At 40.6% G+C, this 17,639-nt stretch overlaps 1 protein-coding gene across 5 annotated transcripts in view; it reads left to right on the top strand.

Moving 5' to 3' along the window:
* The window catches only part of IPCEF1 (interaction protein for cytohesin exchange factors 1), a 402,674-nt gene that overhangs the window by 282,492 nt on the left and 102,543 nt on the right, over positions 1-17,639 (top strand). For all 5 annotated transcript variants that reach the window (XM_069234631.1, XM_069234630.1, XM_069234626.1 and 2 more), the window contains 2 exons: positions 5,166-5,242; positions 10,156-10,510. In XM_069234631.1, the coding sequence (XP_069090732.1) occupies positions 5,166-5,242; positions 10,156-10,510 (432 nt within the window). The remainder of the gene's footprint in view (positions 1-5,165; positions 5,243-10,155; positions 10,511-17,639) is intronic.

The following is a 17,639-nucleotide window of genomic DNA, read 5'->3' as shown; positions in this document are numbered from 1 at the left end:
AACCATGAATTTATGAATAAAGGCAATCTACCTCCAATGGGAGGAAGGCCAGAATTAAAAACACTTTTTTTGAAGATCCTCTGGACCTGGCCCGGCGAGATTAGAACTGAGGCTTGAATCCTGAATAGGTGTCAATTTGGTTCTACTGGTTGAAGGAGCCTCTATTTGGGTATCGACCCCTGTAGAAGAGGCCGGCAAAGCAACTCTGGCCTCTAACGGCCCTGGAGAAACCATGAAGAAAAGATTTTCTTTAGAGAAAGTTGAGCTTTGTCCATAGTGACAAATGTAGACACATATTTGTGTAATTCCATAATAAAGGAGTCACCAAACAATAATCATTTGGCCAAGGGACCTTCTTCTTTGGAGGCTAAAGAACCAAGTTTAGGGTCAGTTTTGGAATGAGACATTTTCTTCTTTCCAGAGAAATGTGCGCGTTAGAGTTGCCCAAAATGCAAATTGCACATTGGGCCCAATTGGGAAGCGTAACAGAATCTATAAAGGTGCCTTTCATCCTTGCTTCTTGTGCCAAATCCAAAATTCTGGTGAGAGCACCCACCAAGTCCAAACTTCTATCCTGACAATGAGACCAGACTATGTCCACTCCTTTTTTAGAGTCCTTGCCGAATCTGATTAAAAACATAAGCATATTCAGGTCAATAACTGGGGTAGTTATGATGTTATTAGGCAAAGAGGGGCGGTTGCATTTAGATGTTAAGTTATTTAAGGTAGTTTTATCCATGGCATTACGGAAATATAAAGAAACATAGTCCGCAACATGATCAGGGAAACCACTCTTTTGAATTCGGATGAAGCATAAATGATGAGTTAAACATGGGTTCACCTAAGTGATCAACCAAGTCTTGAGACACTGGGTGGGCAACACCACCATCACGAGGAGACACTTTTCTTTTATACCGGAGACCCATATACAAAAGGGTCTACAGATCCGTCCATATTGTCAGTGTGATCCAATACACCATCGTCATCATCAACTAATACAGTGTCTCTTAACTGTATTATATGAAGGGGAGAAGTAGGGGGCCCCGATTTTGAAACCTCTCTGGTGGGAGGACTAATTTTGATAGAAATGCCTTTAGAAGACCAAGAAAGGGTAGCCGCAAGTTTCTTGCCTTTAGTAAAAGGCAATTCATTGGAAGAAATCCTCTTAGAAATAGAGGCTTCCAAATTTTGTGAGAAACTGAGACAGCTTGCTGGACTGAGTCTTTAATGGAAGACTTTCAACTATCCTTAAATATTTGTGACTCTTCCTCTTCAGACTTTGTGGATAGTAATAAAAATATTTTATACCAAGAAAACACAATTGAAAGTGAATTAAAAATGAATTTCCCAATAGAAAGCTGTTTTGATTGAAGAAAGGATCAAAAACCGCAATTCAAGGGTTACATTCCATTAGGGATTGAAGGAGGAGCAGTCAAAAAGACAAGGGCATGGAAAATGAGATAGAACTCTAACCATGTTAGAGGAGGAAGGCAGGGAGTCAAGGAAGGCATGCCTGGGGCGGTCTGAATACTCCATGTGGAGCCATCGGCAATGTAAAGGCCCTGGATTCTGCTGGGCCAGCTGGAGAAAAACACGGTTCCTGCCCACCGGCCCAGCGGAATGTTGTTTATTTGGCCGGCGGGGTCTTCAACGTGCTTGCAGGGTCTTCGTTGTTTCAATCGTCAGCACTGAACTCGGCGGGATTTCCCACCGAGTTCGTAATGAGGGCATTAATGAGAAAATACCGTGGGAGAATGCCTTCCTTTAATAGGCCAGTTTTCCTTTTTTATGTCCATTCTACCAAAAGTAAACTGCAATCTGTGTGCATTACCTTTTGTTAGATCTATACTTTTCTCTACCTGTTGGCTGAGATTTATATTATCGACAGTCTTAAGTTTCTGATTGTCTTGGGATTTTGCTATCATTTGTTGGTATATCTTTGGCTCTTTTTCAACTTGCAGCCATTCTGTCTGTTGGAAGATGATCTTTTATGATTTTTTTGTAGCATAACATGTTTTTTTTTTTTTTATATCGAGGAGCTCCCCCAATATGGCGCATGTTGTCAAGTATTGTTGAGTGGTTGTTGCGGTATAGTTCGATGCTGCGCATCATTATTGTTACTATTTCAGTAGCCTTTTTGACAGTTTTTACTTATTTGGTCATTTTGGGATATTGTAGCTATATAATATTCAGTTTTTGACCAGGGGAGCTGTCTTTTAGCCATTATTTCTTGAAATCAATAATTCTACATGGATATTAAAAAATCATAGTTTTTTCTCCCATAGATAGATTGCTGCTACATTAACAATTGTTTATATTGTGTAATTATTGCAGCACTTTGGTTTTCTCATTAGTTGACCTCTTTTTCGCTAACATATCAACATGGCGATCGCGTATTTTTGTTGAAACCAGGTATTTACTTTGTCCGTCGTCTAATGCACTATTGTTTCACTAAATATCATGAGCATTCTCATTTCTGGTGTCTTCCTGCTGCTACATTTCAAGCGGCACACTATGTTTTCCTTTTTGCGTAAACCACCTAAAAAAGGACTAATAGGACGGGTACCGGAGATTCTCTGTGATCGATGAAATCATGTGTTGAGACCCAAAAGGCAAGTAAATCATAGGAATTGCAGAATACTATTACGTAGCCGCGGTCCATACATCGAGGCCGTTGATAAAAGTATTAGGGTGGTTATTCCAGACTATGCCTTGGGGCATTGATCCCTCTCGTCACATTTTTTTGTTTCATATAAGGATCTCTGTCATAAGACGATGTCTGAGGAAGGAACCTACCACTGTGAGAGGGTTTTTGGAGCTCTATGAGTCCCCCTCTCAGAAGTAAGAGATTTATGTCACACACTTCTTTTCTGACAGGTAGTGAGACACTTGACTGGAGCTAGCTAGGAGCACTTAGGATCGTTATTCTTTAGGGGGTACTTAAACACTGGAGCTATAGATAAGTTCAAGTCACCATCTTACACTCTTTGATGGAAGGTTCTGGAGTTACAAGGATTGCGATAAGAGAAGACACCAAACAATACATCATGCATGACCTTGTGCATGCACACAATTCTGGTGGATATATTTTCATGGGGTAGGTTTTTCCTGCATGAGCATTATAACAACTGATGGTAATTGGCACTATTATACATAGATTATTTGCAGTTCTTTCTTTCTCTTTTTTCTTTTTTCGTTCTCTTTTCTCTCTGAGTCTTTGTTATTTCTTTTCTTTTTTTCAAGCCATCAGTTACATGGAATCACTTTATATTGCAGGACTAGAGTTCATGATTATTAGGGCCTCTCCTGAGATGGCCTTATATATATGAATGTTGTGTGCCTGAAGAAGGTGAGTGACCCTTTGTGGCAACTTGACACCGAAACGCACGTCAGCACTGTTGCATAGGACAAAGACGCTGCACTGGACTTATTTCTCCCACCCATCATATTTTGTGTGATTCATGGCCTATGGAAAGCATTTTCATCAACAAACAGGAAATCTCTATGAAGTAAAAGCATTACAACAGGAATAGAGGACTCTTTAAAACAGTGCAATTTTTATACTTTGAAGTTTTAAATATTGAAGAGTTGTAATCAAGTTGGACTAGTATATTGGGACTAGTTGGTCCCATTGAGAGAGTACCCTATGTTTATGCCTTAAAGTGCTTTCCTATATACCTGTTTTGTCCTTTTTGAGTTTTAAACTGTATTATTGAGTTGCTGTGATTGTGAATTTTTTATTTGTTCTTTGTTTCCCAGGGGGTAAAAGGCTTTCTATAGTATACACTTTAATTCAATAACTAAATAAATGAATATAAATAGTTAAATAAAATTTTCATTTTTATATTATTAGAGATATATATATGTATTTTGGAACTTTTGGCTTGATTAATCATCTTTTTTACAGTTGGGGATTCTGTTACTTAGGAACCAAGGTTTGAAGGTGGGTTTGTTTCAGTTTGTTAAACAACAGAGTGCGCAACGCCAGGCACTCAAAAGGCAACCAACATTAAATCATTTCAAACACAGCAAATGCTAATTAAATATAAATACAAATATACTAGTATGAAATGTGGAGAAAGTGAAATAAAATATACTTATCTTAACTGCGACCAGCAAGAAAAGAGGTCATGTTGTTCACGGTCAACATAATTATTGTTATACTCGATGTCCTATTGATTGTGCTTTTGTGATATCATCTTGTAGTTCTAACGTTTGTTTTGTCTGGGAAACGTAGTTCTTGCTTGCCCACTGCAAAATAAAAGAAAGAAAAGACTGATTAATATGAGCCTCTGGTCTTGTAATAAAATGTCTGAGCATAAGGGCACCATTTAGAATCCTGTTGCATACTCTGAGGGGTAGGCAAAATCCCTGATGACGTGGAGTCTTCTCTGTCCAGACTGGACCTCCTTTAAACGTTACTGTTGCTTGGTATGGTTAAAATAGGACAGCAGTGTGAGTGAGTGAGTGAGTGAGTGAGTGAGTGAGTGAGTGAGGAATAATCAGCCTGTGTTTACAGGGAAGGGAATATTTGGGAGAAACATTGCATGAATTTTGTGCATGAGTAAATGAGTGAATGGAGGACGTGCCTGTGAGAGTTAATTTGAGAGATAAATAACATTTCATGGAACCATTGAATTGGTATTGAAATATATTTTGGATTCGATATTTCATCCTCAATATTTGCATGCCTCGATATTCTGTTTTCGATATTCATGGTGCACACCGGAAAATTCTATTACCAATAAAAGGCAGCATTCTAGATTGGATGGTCAATTGAGTACAGGAGCTATTTATTGAACCTCATGGTGGTTTACATGTCTGTAAGAGCAAATCCAATTTGCCCCAGAGTGTGCATAGCTGTTATTCTCTGTGAAGCAATTGCAACATGGATTTTCGAGTGGCGAATGGATTTAAGTCTTTCTATAGTACATAACAGTGAATTTGACTTGCGCACTGTTATAATAAATGAGTGAAATGCCTGTACATTAGTTAAGGTGTCCTATACCATGCTTTATTTACTAGCCACGTTTATTTCCGCTTTCATGGCTCGAAACCGTTTATTGCTGACTATCTTTAATTGGTATCAAACACAACAGCTGAGATGCCACACATGCCCTGCGTTTAATTGCTGGACTAATTCTGAGCCCACCTTTCTCCCACAGAATGCTGGAGTGAGAGTGAACACGACGAGCCAGAAATATCCTCGGAGGGTCCGCCCCTTTCCAACCTCTGTCAGCTGGTTGGTATTATAGTAATTATCATGTTCAATGGCTGGCACGCTTTCTTTTTATGGAAAGTACTGATGTTCCACCTACTCTTCCTCTCTCTCAGTATGTCATTGCTTCTGTTCTCAACGAGGTGTCAACTTGTGTATTCATGCAATGTACAAAGGGGAAAATTTCCATTGAGTACACAATTTAAAACTGTGGAAAGATGAAGGACATCCTTTTCAGAAGCTGGCAATTAAATATTCGATCATAGAAATTATATAGACATAAATTGTACAGATATTAGATCATACAAATTTAAAGCAGAATTGATTAAAAACAAGCAGCAGATTAATTTAACTGTTAAAACCCTAAAGCAAAGGGATATTAATTATAACCTCACAGGGACTTTTTTGTCATAGTTCCAGATACTCAGTTTTACATTTTCGGCACATCTTGACAAAATATTGTTCAAATGGTCTTTGTAACTGCACCAGTTCACAAGTGGTATTGATCACATCAACATGTAGACAAATAATTCAGATTGTGCTGTTTAAAAGTGTTTTCTCTGCTGATGAAACATTTCCTTGCATGTGTTTTCACTTGCTCACACAACGGTAGCCATGGTGTTTAAAACAAAGGGCCCAGGTGGCAGTCTCACCACCGCAGGACCGGCGGTGCAGACTGACATATTACGACCGCAGCGGTTGGCCACATCACACACAGACATCCCCACTCAGACACGCACTCACAAAATTCACCCCCATTGACACGCATACATACCCATACACTTCACACACACACACACATACACTCTCCATCCCCACCCCCTCCCTTCAACTACATCCATACATAAATACATACACAGCCCCACCCCCTCACTCATCTTCATGCAACCACCCCCCCACCCTAATCGTACCTCTCCGCTCGCACACACACACACACACACTCACACCGTATACACATACAAACATACACGCACCTGCAGGCATGCACTCACTCACACGCCCTTACACCTTACACATTCACCCATGCACACCCCCACCCCATCCACATGCATACACACACGCATCAGCACATTTACACACAGACACACAAGCACACACGCACAATCACTCCCCTTCTCTCCCCAACATTCATGACACACATACTCACACACAGCCATTCATCCCCCCACCCCTCTCCTCTTGTGGACGATACGTACCTCGTCCAACGAGGTGTTCCTCCATGAGGGGATGGGACCCGGTGCTCCCACCACGGGCACTGCCACGCCTGAAAAGTCCGCCACACAGAATTAATAGTCTTAATTCTGTGGGCGGTCTTTTCTGGTGTGGTGGTGTCGGCAGTGGAACCGCCTAAGCGCCGCCATCCGCCGTAGTGAATGCCGCTGGATATCTGACCACCAGCTGTGCAGATATTCGGTGGCAGTCATAATATGGCGGCCGGAAGACCACCAGCAATCATGGTCTTCTGGCAGCCGCAGCGGTCTTGGGAAACGACCGCTGCATTCATAATGAGGGCCAAAGTTCTTTGGCAGAACTTATTTTGTAAAGAAAAAAAAAATTAAAAATGTGCTTGGGCCCAAGATGTTTTTAACTTGAGATCATCTTGCCTTGCATTACACACTGCCCCAGCCAGCACTGCCAACCACTATTGACAACGACACCCACTCGCCATCACAGTCCAACAAATGTGACAGCTTGTCCAGTTCCATTTCACACAAAGTTCTGCTGCTAAAACATTTTCACGCATGTGCTATGGTTTTATATTTCTTACACCAAAATTTACACTGTTCTTTATTTAAAGGCATTTGTGGGTGAATAAATCTTTCTGGACATAGTGCTTTGCAATATTCTAACATGAATATTTTGCTGTCTTGTGACTGGTCAGTCTCATCCTCTGTTTCCAGTATAGAATATCAGACAATTTAACCTTATGGATATCAAACAGTCTCTGCTCTATAACACACTTTCTACACTACAATAATCCCCACAACCACGGCAACTCACCACAAACCCCATTACACCACCATATGCAACACAAACTGAACATCACCCATCACCCATCACTCATTGCACGTCTTTACTACTTACTGCACCACTTGCAGTAACACCACAACCACCAGACCATAAAAGTGATTTAACTTTGCAAAAGTACATCCCATTTGCTCCCCACAACACCCCAACACACCATCCACAATAGCAACAGTGTGCAAATGTAACATATCTCTGGACAGATGCACTATCAGGAGGACTGGCCAAGGGATTTTTTCAAGAATGCAGTACAGCGAATAGAGCTGCTTGGTAATTACCACCACACTTTGATTGGCAGGATAAAACTTGGGCTTAGTTTGAAGGCGATTGGATGCTTAATATTTGAAGTGCGTTTTAATTTTTTAAAAATCATATAATTGGCACAAAAGATTCAGGCTTTTTCAAATCTCTGGCCCTCTTGCCTTAAAAGACAATAACTATATGAGAAAAGAGAAGGCTATAAAGATTGCCAGTTTAACTACAGAGGGGCAAAGTAATTTACAACGGATAATGATTTGTAATTTAAAGAAACAATTTATTGGTCACTTAGTATAATGAAGGTGGTGAAAACCAAAGTTTGCTAGGCCAGGAGCTAGGATTTCAGGAGTAAGTATCAGTATTTGCGACCTTTAGCATTCAGGAGCCAGTGGCAGTATTTCTAGATCTTTAGCATCTATGGTTTACCCTTCTTATGAGCAAAGAGATGAATCAATAATATTGGAATTAAAACATGGCCACACCAATTTATTAGGTGAGAGATTGGAGAAATGAAAAATGAGCAGTAGTTCTTCTAATCAGATCAGGAATTACTCCTTGATCATGAATATGACAAGATATATGTTGTGTCTAACTAAGAGATTACAAAGTTCTTGGGAAACTTTGCAAGAGGCTTTTCCCAAGTTAAATTTTAAGCTACTTAATAAGGCACAGCCATGCATGCATAAACAAGTGTGAAACATGAAACCACTTAGCTGTTCAATAAACAATGTGCCATAGCCATGTTAATGCTGCAGGAGAGATATGCAAAAGAGAATTTTGGGTGAAAATGTGATTCCAGCAATATGTTATTCAAAGGCTATTCAAACACCTGGCAGAAAGAAATGTGTTAAATAGAAAACAGAATTTCCTTCTGAAAACTAAGTTATGCCAAAGAAATGTATTGTTTCCTCAAAATAGCTACGGTTTTATGAACCAATGGCAGGCAGTTGACTTGATTGAAATTGACTCTAGTAACACTGTATCAGTTGATGAACAAAATCGTACCCAAGTTAAAATCCAATTCAATAAACTACCAAATTGAAAACTTAATTTCCAGGGTGATTTTCCTAAGTTTACTAACAACTGTAAGGATTATGTATCTAAATAACTGCTACGTTCTTTAATTACACTGTTCAGTCCCTTAATTATTTCGATTTTTTTCACCACTATTCCAAATTCGGTGTTTGCACAGATAGTATGTACACTGTTATAAAAAATACCCCATGATGTTCCATAAGCAGTAATACACAGTAACGTTAAGCCTATACCTTCAAAAACAACATCCGTTCAACAATTCTAGTGGAGAATGAGATGAAGAGAGGTGGAGATGGCCAAAGGACAGAATCAAAGACAGACCCAAAAGCAAAGTTAGAAAGACACACAGCAATATTATGGCAAGGATATACTCAGAGGAAAAATAGTTAGGCAAAGCAGGTAGGCACAGACAGAGGCTGGGGTACCTCACAGTTCTATTGATATTCAAGGTTTTGTAACAGGACTAAAACAACTGTTTTTCGATGACATGGTAAGATAATACATTAAAAGCCTTTCCTCAAACGTTATCATGTAACCCTGAGCCTTAACCCCTTCAGCCGTAAATAACCCACCAAAATAGTTCATGTATTGATTCATTGTGTTTCTACTACCATGAGGCACTTTCAAACACTTTTGGAGGAGGAGTTGGATGAGGAGTGATGGAAGGTTACAACATGTAAAGGTCGGATTGAGAATGTGGCGCTTCAAACCATGAGCATCTATTTTGGTGTGCATTTAGGGGCTAATATATTATGAATTCCTAAGGTGAATATAAGCAAATCATATGCTTATGAAGTTCCTACAATACTAAAAGCTCACAGCGTTAATGAGGTTACAAAAAGTAACATTTAAATCTCTGCCTTTGCCTAACAAGCTGCTCCACCAGCCTTTTATACGTGCAAATGTAAATGTTTTCTTGAGGTACATCAAAAAAGAACTGAAAAATAATTTGAAGCACATATACAGTAGCAATAACTATCCACATAGCAAAAAAGTATAATAATGGATGCCAGAACCACTTTAGTAATTGTTAAGAGAATTTGTGCCCATATTTATGAAAAACAACGCACAACTGCGCTAGCGTAGTTGTGGGTCAAAAACTTTAGCGCAAGCTAAAACCATACCCTAGCACCATCCATGCGCCATATTTTTTTTAAATGCACGATGGCGCGAAGGGCTGGCTAGCGCCTGAACAAAAGACACTAGTCAGTGCGGAATGGCATTAGGGAAAATGGCGCTAGACAGATTAGCCAGGTCTAGCATAAAAATATAAATATGGAGTTAAGTTTGCGCTGCTATAGCGTAAAACAAATGGGGCTAAGGCAGCGCTAACTTTCCATTAATATGGGCCTTGCTATTTCTGTTACTGTCCAAAAACTGGTAACTATCTAATTAGAGATGAAAAGGTAATCAATGTCCTCCTCACTATCTGTCTTTCTAGAGTCTTGCTGGCGGTTGTGTTAGTGCTAGTTTTTCAATGTTTGTATATCTACATAGCCATGACAAGACTACACATGTCATGACATTAATGGCGATCCTCAAAGAATATCACTGATGATGCTACAATCTAGCAAATGTTTGTGAATGACTTGTTTTCCTTATTTTGTTCTGCACCACAGGAGCAGCAATTAACATCGTCCCTAACTTTATCAAGCCAAGCATCGTGTTCTTCCTCTTCCTTGGACAGTCTCGTGCTTGGGAGTTCCAATTCCTTATCCAGGCTGGTTGACCAGGACAAACAACATTTGGTTGACACTGTGAGCTGTTCTTCTGCCACAGATATGGTTTGGCCTTCAATATCCAGTAAAGTACTTTCAATACAAAATAGTGCGAAAGTAACAAACAGTACATTGATAAATTCAGACTGCAGAGCCCAGAACATGGTATGCAGTACAGTCACAGCATCACACAATGACTACATGGATACTCTAAACACTGCTGAAGAGCCAGCATCGGTGGAGACAAAAGCACAAGGTAAGAGGTCTTGATTTGCATGGTGCACAATTGTATATGAGTGGTCTATATTCTTTTGTTCGCATATGCTGTTATATAGGTGAAAGATTCACCACGATTCCATCTTTAGCTCAGCTGCTAGTAATCAAGGTATACTATGTTGGTGATTTTTAATTATAAAAAAGGGAAGTTTGTGTAATATTTCCAGAAAGTTGGCATTACTCTGACAAATCAATAGTGGCATTTGATGAAGACGATTCATTGTTCTTTATGTTATCAAGACCCTTAAAGCACTGACAGGTGACATTAAAGTGTATCAAGGACTTATGTACATTTAGAAAAACTCAAACCTCATCTTTGTCAGCTGCGTCTATAATATTCATTCACTTTCCTATATGGTACTCATCTGTTGTCTCATTCAGTTCTCCCAATTGGCTTGGATCTCCCACCCTTCCTGTAACAAGAGCTACTTATCTTCAATTAAAATTGTCCCGAGCTACTATTATTATTAGTATTTTAATAGTGACCACATCAGACGAGATAACATTTGTTGTTAGCCTATGCAGGATTACCAACAGTGATCATCTCATTGCAACTGGCAGGGCTGCTAGCAGTAATGTAGAAAATGGTTTTTCCAATTCGGAAAGCCTTTATATAGATAATACAAAACAGCCATAGTTGCAATGTTTAGGGCACTAAGGTAATAATATTAAAGGCAATAAGTCTCCTCAATGCCTCTTGTTTATAAAACTTCAGCTTTAGAAATATTTTGGAAATTCAAGCATTTTTCTCCAAACATCATCCCATGAGTACTGAAAATACACATATTTTCGTCTAGAATGTACACTTTCAATGTTGGTGTGTATATATATATATATGTATGTATATGCATATATATATATATACATATATAGATAGATAGATAGATAGATAGATAGATAGATAGATAGATAGATAGATAGATAGATAGATAGATAGATAGATAGATAGATAGATAGATAGGTAGATCAAAAGCTTCTAATTTAGAAGGCTGGGCAGCATACAGAGTTGCACATATTGCACATGTTGCTTGTGATGCATTTTTCTTTATATTATTCCTTTAGTTTGGGATAGTTAGCTTGAAAATATGTTTTCCCCACACAATGAAATATTTATTGAAAGTAGTAAGTGAAATACTTGGCTATAGTGTTTGGCTGTCTACAGTGAAAAGAAAAGCACAATACTTATGTAGTTAGGAATGTAGTATTAAAAAACACTTTCCATTGTGCAAAATCACGTTCTGCATATTTTAAAGGAGAACTTGTTGAGTCTGTTCCTCTCAAGGCACAATGTTTTGCTTTTGTGTCTGTCGAAAATATTTTTGATAAAAACATTAGAAAACAGCCTAGACCAGTGGAATTATTTGACTCTGTGACTTTGGAGTTAACTGCATGAATATAGATCTACTGCTCTTGCTTCCTTACATTGAGACATTATTTGATCGTTTAAAGAAAACAATGATCCTAGCTCAAATGGGCAAAAATAAACTTTCTAGGGAATGTGCCACATGATGACCATTTGTTTTTGTTGTCGTACCACGTAATTTGGATGACCCTTGTGCATTATTTGGTCCTCCATTGTTATATAATCCCAGTGACCCGGAACAGAGCCGGCTTTAGGACTGGTGGCACCCGTGTGACAGTTTATTGTGGCGCCACCCCACCCCATGACCTCCTCCTCGGTTTCACTCACTACCACCCGGCAAATGTGTCTCTCATCTCTCCATCGCTTCCCTTTCACAAAGCCCTCCTTTTAAACACACGGCTGCTGCAATTAAATGTGTTAGCACGAAATGCAGAGGCAGCGTAATCCTGAAGCTATCTTGGGCCTCTTCAATCCATTTACAGGCACTCCCTGCCCCTTCAGCTCACTCTAGCGGATTTCTGCTTTTTCCCATTGTGACGCTTTTTCGATTTCTCTTCCTCCATCTTTCCCAAATGTATCTTTTTCTCAACGTAAATGCGTGAGGCTGAAAAATAAGCGCCGCCCCTCAAAAATAAGTGCAGGTGCTCTGCACCGGAAACAAGAAGCACAAATTAAGCACTGCCTCAGGGGCATATTTAAGAGCCTCAAGTGCCATTCTAACGCCACATTAGTGTCATTTTTTTACACTAATGTGGCGTTTGAAGGCCAAAAATGCTGTGCCATATTTACAAAGAAGTGCAATGCATACAGTGCGCCACTTTGTAATTCGCCAGGCATAATGTATGCAAAGGTAGCATTCACCCGTCGGGGGGGCAAAAAAATGGCGCAAAGAAATCTGACACTTTTAACGCCTGCTCAGAGCAGGCTTTAAAATGAGACTTCTGTTTGTTACAATGGGCCTCTGGGTGCTTTGCAGGATTAACATCAACATTTTTTACGCTAATCCTGCAAAGTGCCGGACTAGCGTAAAAAATTCTGATACTAGTCCCCTAACTACCCCCATGTTGCGCCGTATTTTAAATACAGCGCACATGGTGGTGTTAGGGGAGAGCTAAGGGGCGCATGAAAAGTGGTGCAGCACTGTGTGCAGCTACACTTTTTTCAAATATGCCCCGATGGAGCATATTTAAGAGCCCGTAGTGCCGTTCTAATGCCCCATTAGTGTAATTTCTTTTAAGCTAATGTGGCGTTAGAAGGCCAAAAACGCTGCGCCATATTTACAGAGTGGTGCAATGCATGCATTGCGCCATTTTGTAACCCTTTGCACTACATTATGCCTGCGCCAGGCATAATGTATGCAAGGGGGGCATCCCCCGTTAGGGGGGGGGGCAAAAAAATGGAGCAAAGAAATCTGACAGATTTCTTTGTTCATTTTTTCTGGCACTTTTAACGCCTGCTCAGAGCAGGCATTAAAAGGAGGCTTCCATTGGTTACAATGGGCCTCTGTGTACTTTGCAGGATTAGGGTCAACATTTTTTATGCTAATCCAGAAAAGCAACGTCCTAGCATAAAAAATGATAATGCTAGTTCTCTAACTACCGCTATGGTGCGCCATATTTTAAATATAACGCACACATTGTGGCATTGGGGGGGTGCAAAGGGGTACAAGAAAAGTGGCACAGCCGTGTGTGCAGCGCCACTTTTTTCAAATATGCCCCATAGGGCAGTGCTTAATTTGTAAATAAAAAGGTGCTGGTGTCCAAAGCCCTCCTCTTAAACAAGCAGCTGCTGCAATTAAATGTGTAAACACGGAATACAGAGGAAGAGTAATCCTAAAGCCATCTCGGTCCTCTTCAATCCATTTACAGGTGCTCCCTGCCCTTTCAGCTCACTCTTGCGGATTTCTGCTTTTTCCCATTGTGACTCTTTTTCGTTTTTCTCTTCCTCCATGTTTCCCATATGTGTCTTTTTCTCGCAGTAAATGCTTGAGGCAGAAAAATAAGCGGCGGCCCTCAAAAATAAGTGCAGGTGCTCCGCACCGGAAACAGGAAGCACAAATTAAGCACTGCCACAGGGGCATTTTTAAGAGCCTTTAGTGCCATTCTATCGCCACATTAGTGTAATTTTTTTACACTAATGTGGCATTAGAAGGCCAAAAACGCTGCGCCATATTTACAAAGAGGAGCAATGCATGCATTGCGCCACTTTGTAACCCTTTGCGCTACATTATGCCTGCTCCTGGCATAATGGATGCAAAGAGGGCATCCCCCGTTACGGAGGCCAAAACAATTACGCAAAGAAATCTGTCAGATTTTTCATTTTTTTTCCTGCACTTTTAAAGCCTGCTCAGACCAGGCATTAAAAGGAGGATACCATTGGTTACAATGGGCCTCTGGGTGCTTTGCAAGATTAGTGTCAACATTTTGGACGCTAATCCTGCAAACTGTCGGACTAGAGTAAAAAATTCTGATGCTAGTCCCTTTACTACCACCATGGTGCACCATATTTTAAATATGATGCACACATGGTGGCGTTAGGGGGGCGCTAAGGCGTGCAAGAAAAGTGGCGCTGCACTGTATGCAGCACAACGTTTCTTAAATATGCCCCATAGTTCAGTTTTTTGCAGCAGGCATATTAACCCTCTATGCTCCCATATGGCGAGTCAAAGCTGCCACTAGGCAAAACTCCCATCTCTCTCACTAGCAGGAACATTAATCACAAGAGGTATCTTTACATGTTAATTGTTTCTTGAAGGCTGAACACACAAGGAACTTTTCAGCAGGTGCTTTTAAATCGCAAGTTTCGGAATTTATTGCTAAACACAGCCCCCCTGGAGGTCAGCGCCTGGTGCGGCCCTGCCCAGAAGGGGTTAAAACTCTATAGATTAGTTTGGGAGATGTCACTATGATAATGAAATCTATATTTTCGGAGACCACTGTGAAAATAAAGCAGATAATCTTGTAATGTATGTACTGAAGCCTCACGTGGGGCTTGCTGTCCCTCCACTCACTCAAAAATAGTAATAAATGTCATTTTACTCACTGTGCATATATTTCAAAAAAACAATTAACATGGAAGATCAACCTGGAGCCTTTGACTAAAAGGAAATCGTTTCTGTGGTAGAGAAGAAGACTTTCTTGACTGTGTGTCCTATAAAACCCACTGAGCAAATGGATTGTCTTAAACCGGGCATGCTGTAAGCTGAATCACCCCTAACAGCGTTCAATGTTTGAGACACCAGAGAACTAAGGAACATATGTCGGTCAAATACGGAAGCCTGGTTTCAAATCTAGGACTCCTGGGAATGTTGACACACAACCAAAACATACACGTATAAGGGACTGCTGCACTGCAACTTCTTTTCTTGAGCTAATAGACTATAGCTTTATAGCCCACCATAGCGGGCTTTACAGGCCATTAAAGGCCCGATCAGCCATTAAAAGACTGGGCCGAAGGCGAAACCCTTTAAAAAGGGAGATGGCCTTTAATGGCTGGTATAACCCCACACAGCAGGCTGTAAAGCTATTAGAACATTCCACCCCATCAGGTCAAAGTGTTCTAATTAGTAAAACAAAGGCCTCATGGAGCCCAAGGGGGTTGAAATCCCCTCAGGTTCTGTGAGGCCTTTGTTCACAGCTGTTGCTGTGAAACACAGACATTGGGATGTTGGAGCTCTGGGCTTATACCAGCCATTAGAAGCCCTAAGCTACTTCATAGTCTGCAACAGACTGCTAAACATTCCAATGTTCTAATTGGTGATATATCTCTGTTTTGAACATGTGTTGTCAATTGTTGCAATCCGTCACGTAATTTGAAAAATGCTAATAAAGTTGTTTGTAAAAGATCTAGAACCGTGGTTCGAAAATGTTCAACACAGCCACTAGACCACAATATCTTCAGATTGAACATTCTGCACTTTACAAACCCCCTCTTCAGCAACGTAGGCCATAAAGAGAGTCTTGGGAATCAGAAAAGTAGAAAGTCCACACATGCTCTGAAAGCTGTTGTTCTTTAGTCAAACCAATGAATCCTAAACAATTTAATGAGTTAGTGATGTTTATACAGTACAATGAAGTCGCTGTCTCTTGGCACTATTACACTGTTCTTCCGGACTTTGGGGGCCATTTTGTCTTGCCTGATTTGTATGCATATTTAATTGAACATACCTTCTATGCTTACATAGGGAAATATACTCTGAAATAGCATCTTGCTCCTTATGGTATGATGGATGTTTTTAAATGACAACAAGGCAAATAGATCTGGTGCCTCCACCCCCTCTGCGAAGGTAGCGGCACTTTAAGCTGCAACAATCTTGATATGACTGTGCTTTTTATGTTTGACCAGCTTTCTTCTTTGTGGCAATCTTGCTAACCAATTTTTAATTTGTTACTGCTTTTGATGGTTCTGAGAGTAAAGTATGCAGATTGCTCCTCATTGGCAAGTGAAAAAGCTTTAACTACTGTGTGATCCAAAAACATATGTAGTTTGACTTGAGTTATCTAGCACAGAGGTTACAATGGAAAATGTCGAAGATTACAATAGTGCAAGAACTGAGTTTTTTTTATTAGGACATAATGAATGGTTTTCTCATTGCGAAGTGCAGAAGAGGAGACCTTCTTCCCTTTTAGATGAAGTTGCCTCATTGGAGGACAATACTAGACAGGACACAAACTCAACGTCCTGTCTATTGAAATATTGAAAACTACCTGCATACCCTCTCAAGGGTCTCTTTAGGGAAGCTGTAAAGTATTGGCCCGATTCACAAAGGGCCTCCGCACTCGCGGTGGAGGCCCTGTAGTCATCGCAGGGGCTTGCACTTGTTGTGGATGTCCCACACTTGTGGCGGGACATCGGTACTGCAATTACCCATTGGAAAGGTCCTGCCACGAGTGTGAGGCCTCCACCATGAGTGTTTCCCCCGCTGCACAACTTTGGGGCCTCTGCCATGAGTGCAGAGGATCTTTGTGAATCGGCCCTCTGTTTTATAAAAGCTAACGTGCTGAAGTGTGCGTCCCAGGTCAAAAAGCAGGCCTTTCTGAGGGACGAAAGAGGTTATACACTACTTGTGGAGTAGATGGTACAGGTAAATTTAGTGCAGATATTCAGATGCAGACAACCCAGTGCCTTGGTTTCATCTAAGTATATGCTGAAACTCCTGCTTCAAGTAGTGGGGAGGTAACCGCAGGCAGAAGCATAAACTAGGAGGGATGGGACAGCAATGAGGAGGTTGGGGCGGGGACAGTGACATTGGGATAGTGATACGCCTGGAGGTGGGAACTGTGACAAGGGAAGTTGTGTAGTAACTCAGATGTTGGGTGAAGGAAAAGTTATAAGAGTGATAATAGGGAATCAGTGGAGGCAGGGTATGAGCAATGATTCTTAGAAAGTGATAGGGATCAGTAGGTTGAGGTGGTTTAAGACTAATGACACTGGCTGCTATGCAGTGCTTAGTTTGAAAATATACACATTCCAGGGCCCTTCTTAGGTAGCCACTGGAGCTTGTGTCAGTACCAACACAACTACTACCCCTAGTACTCCTACAAGTGTAGCAATTCAGATTATTCCAAGCTACACAAAGCTATAAGAGTGGCTTGAGCAGCTAGTATTATTCATTTTAATGTATTTAATTATTATACAACCGGGGGGAGCCAGAGAGCCCGCCCGCAAGATGGCCACCACTTTGTGAGGCTCTGCTGACAAGGGAGCGAGGACCCACATTTATCCTGCAAGACTCACTGCACCGACA

This window comes from Pleurodeles waltl, chromosome 5 (assembly GCF_031143425.1).
Source record: "Pleurodeles waltl isolate 20211129_DDA chromosome 5, aPleWal1.hap1.20221129, whole genome shotgun sequence".
Taxonomy (NCBI): domain Eukaryota; kingdom Metazoa; phylum Chordata; class Amphibia; order Caudata; family Salamandridae; genus Pleurodeles; species Pleurodeles waltl.
The sequence above is the reverse complement of the archived record's forward strand: the minus strand, read 5'-3'. Positions and strand labels throughout refer to the sequence as shown.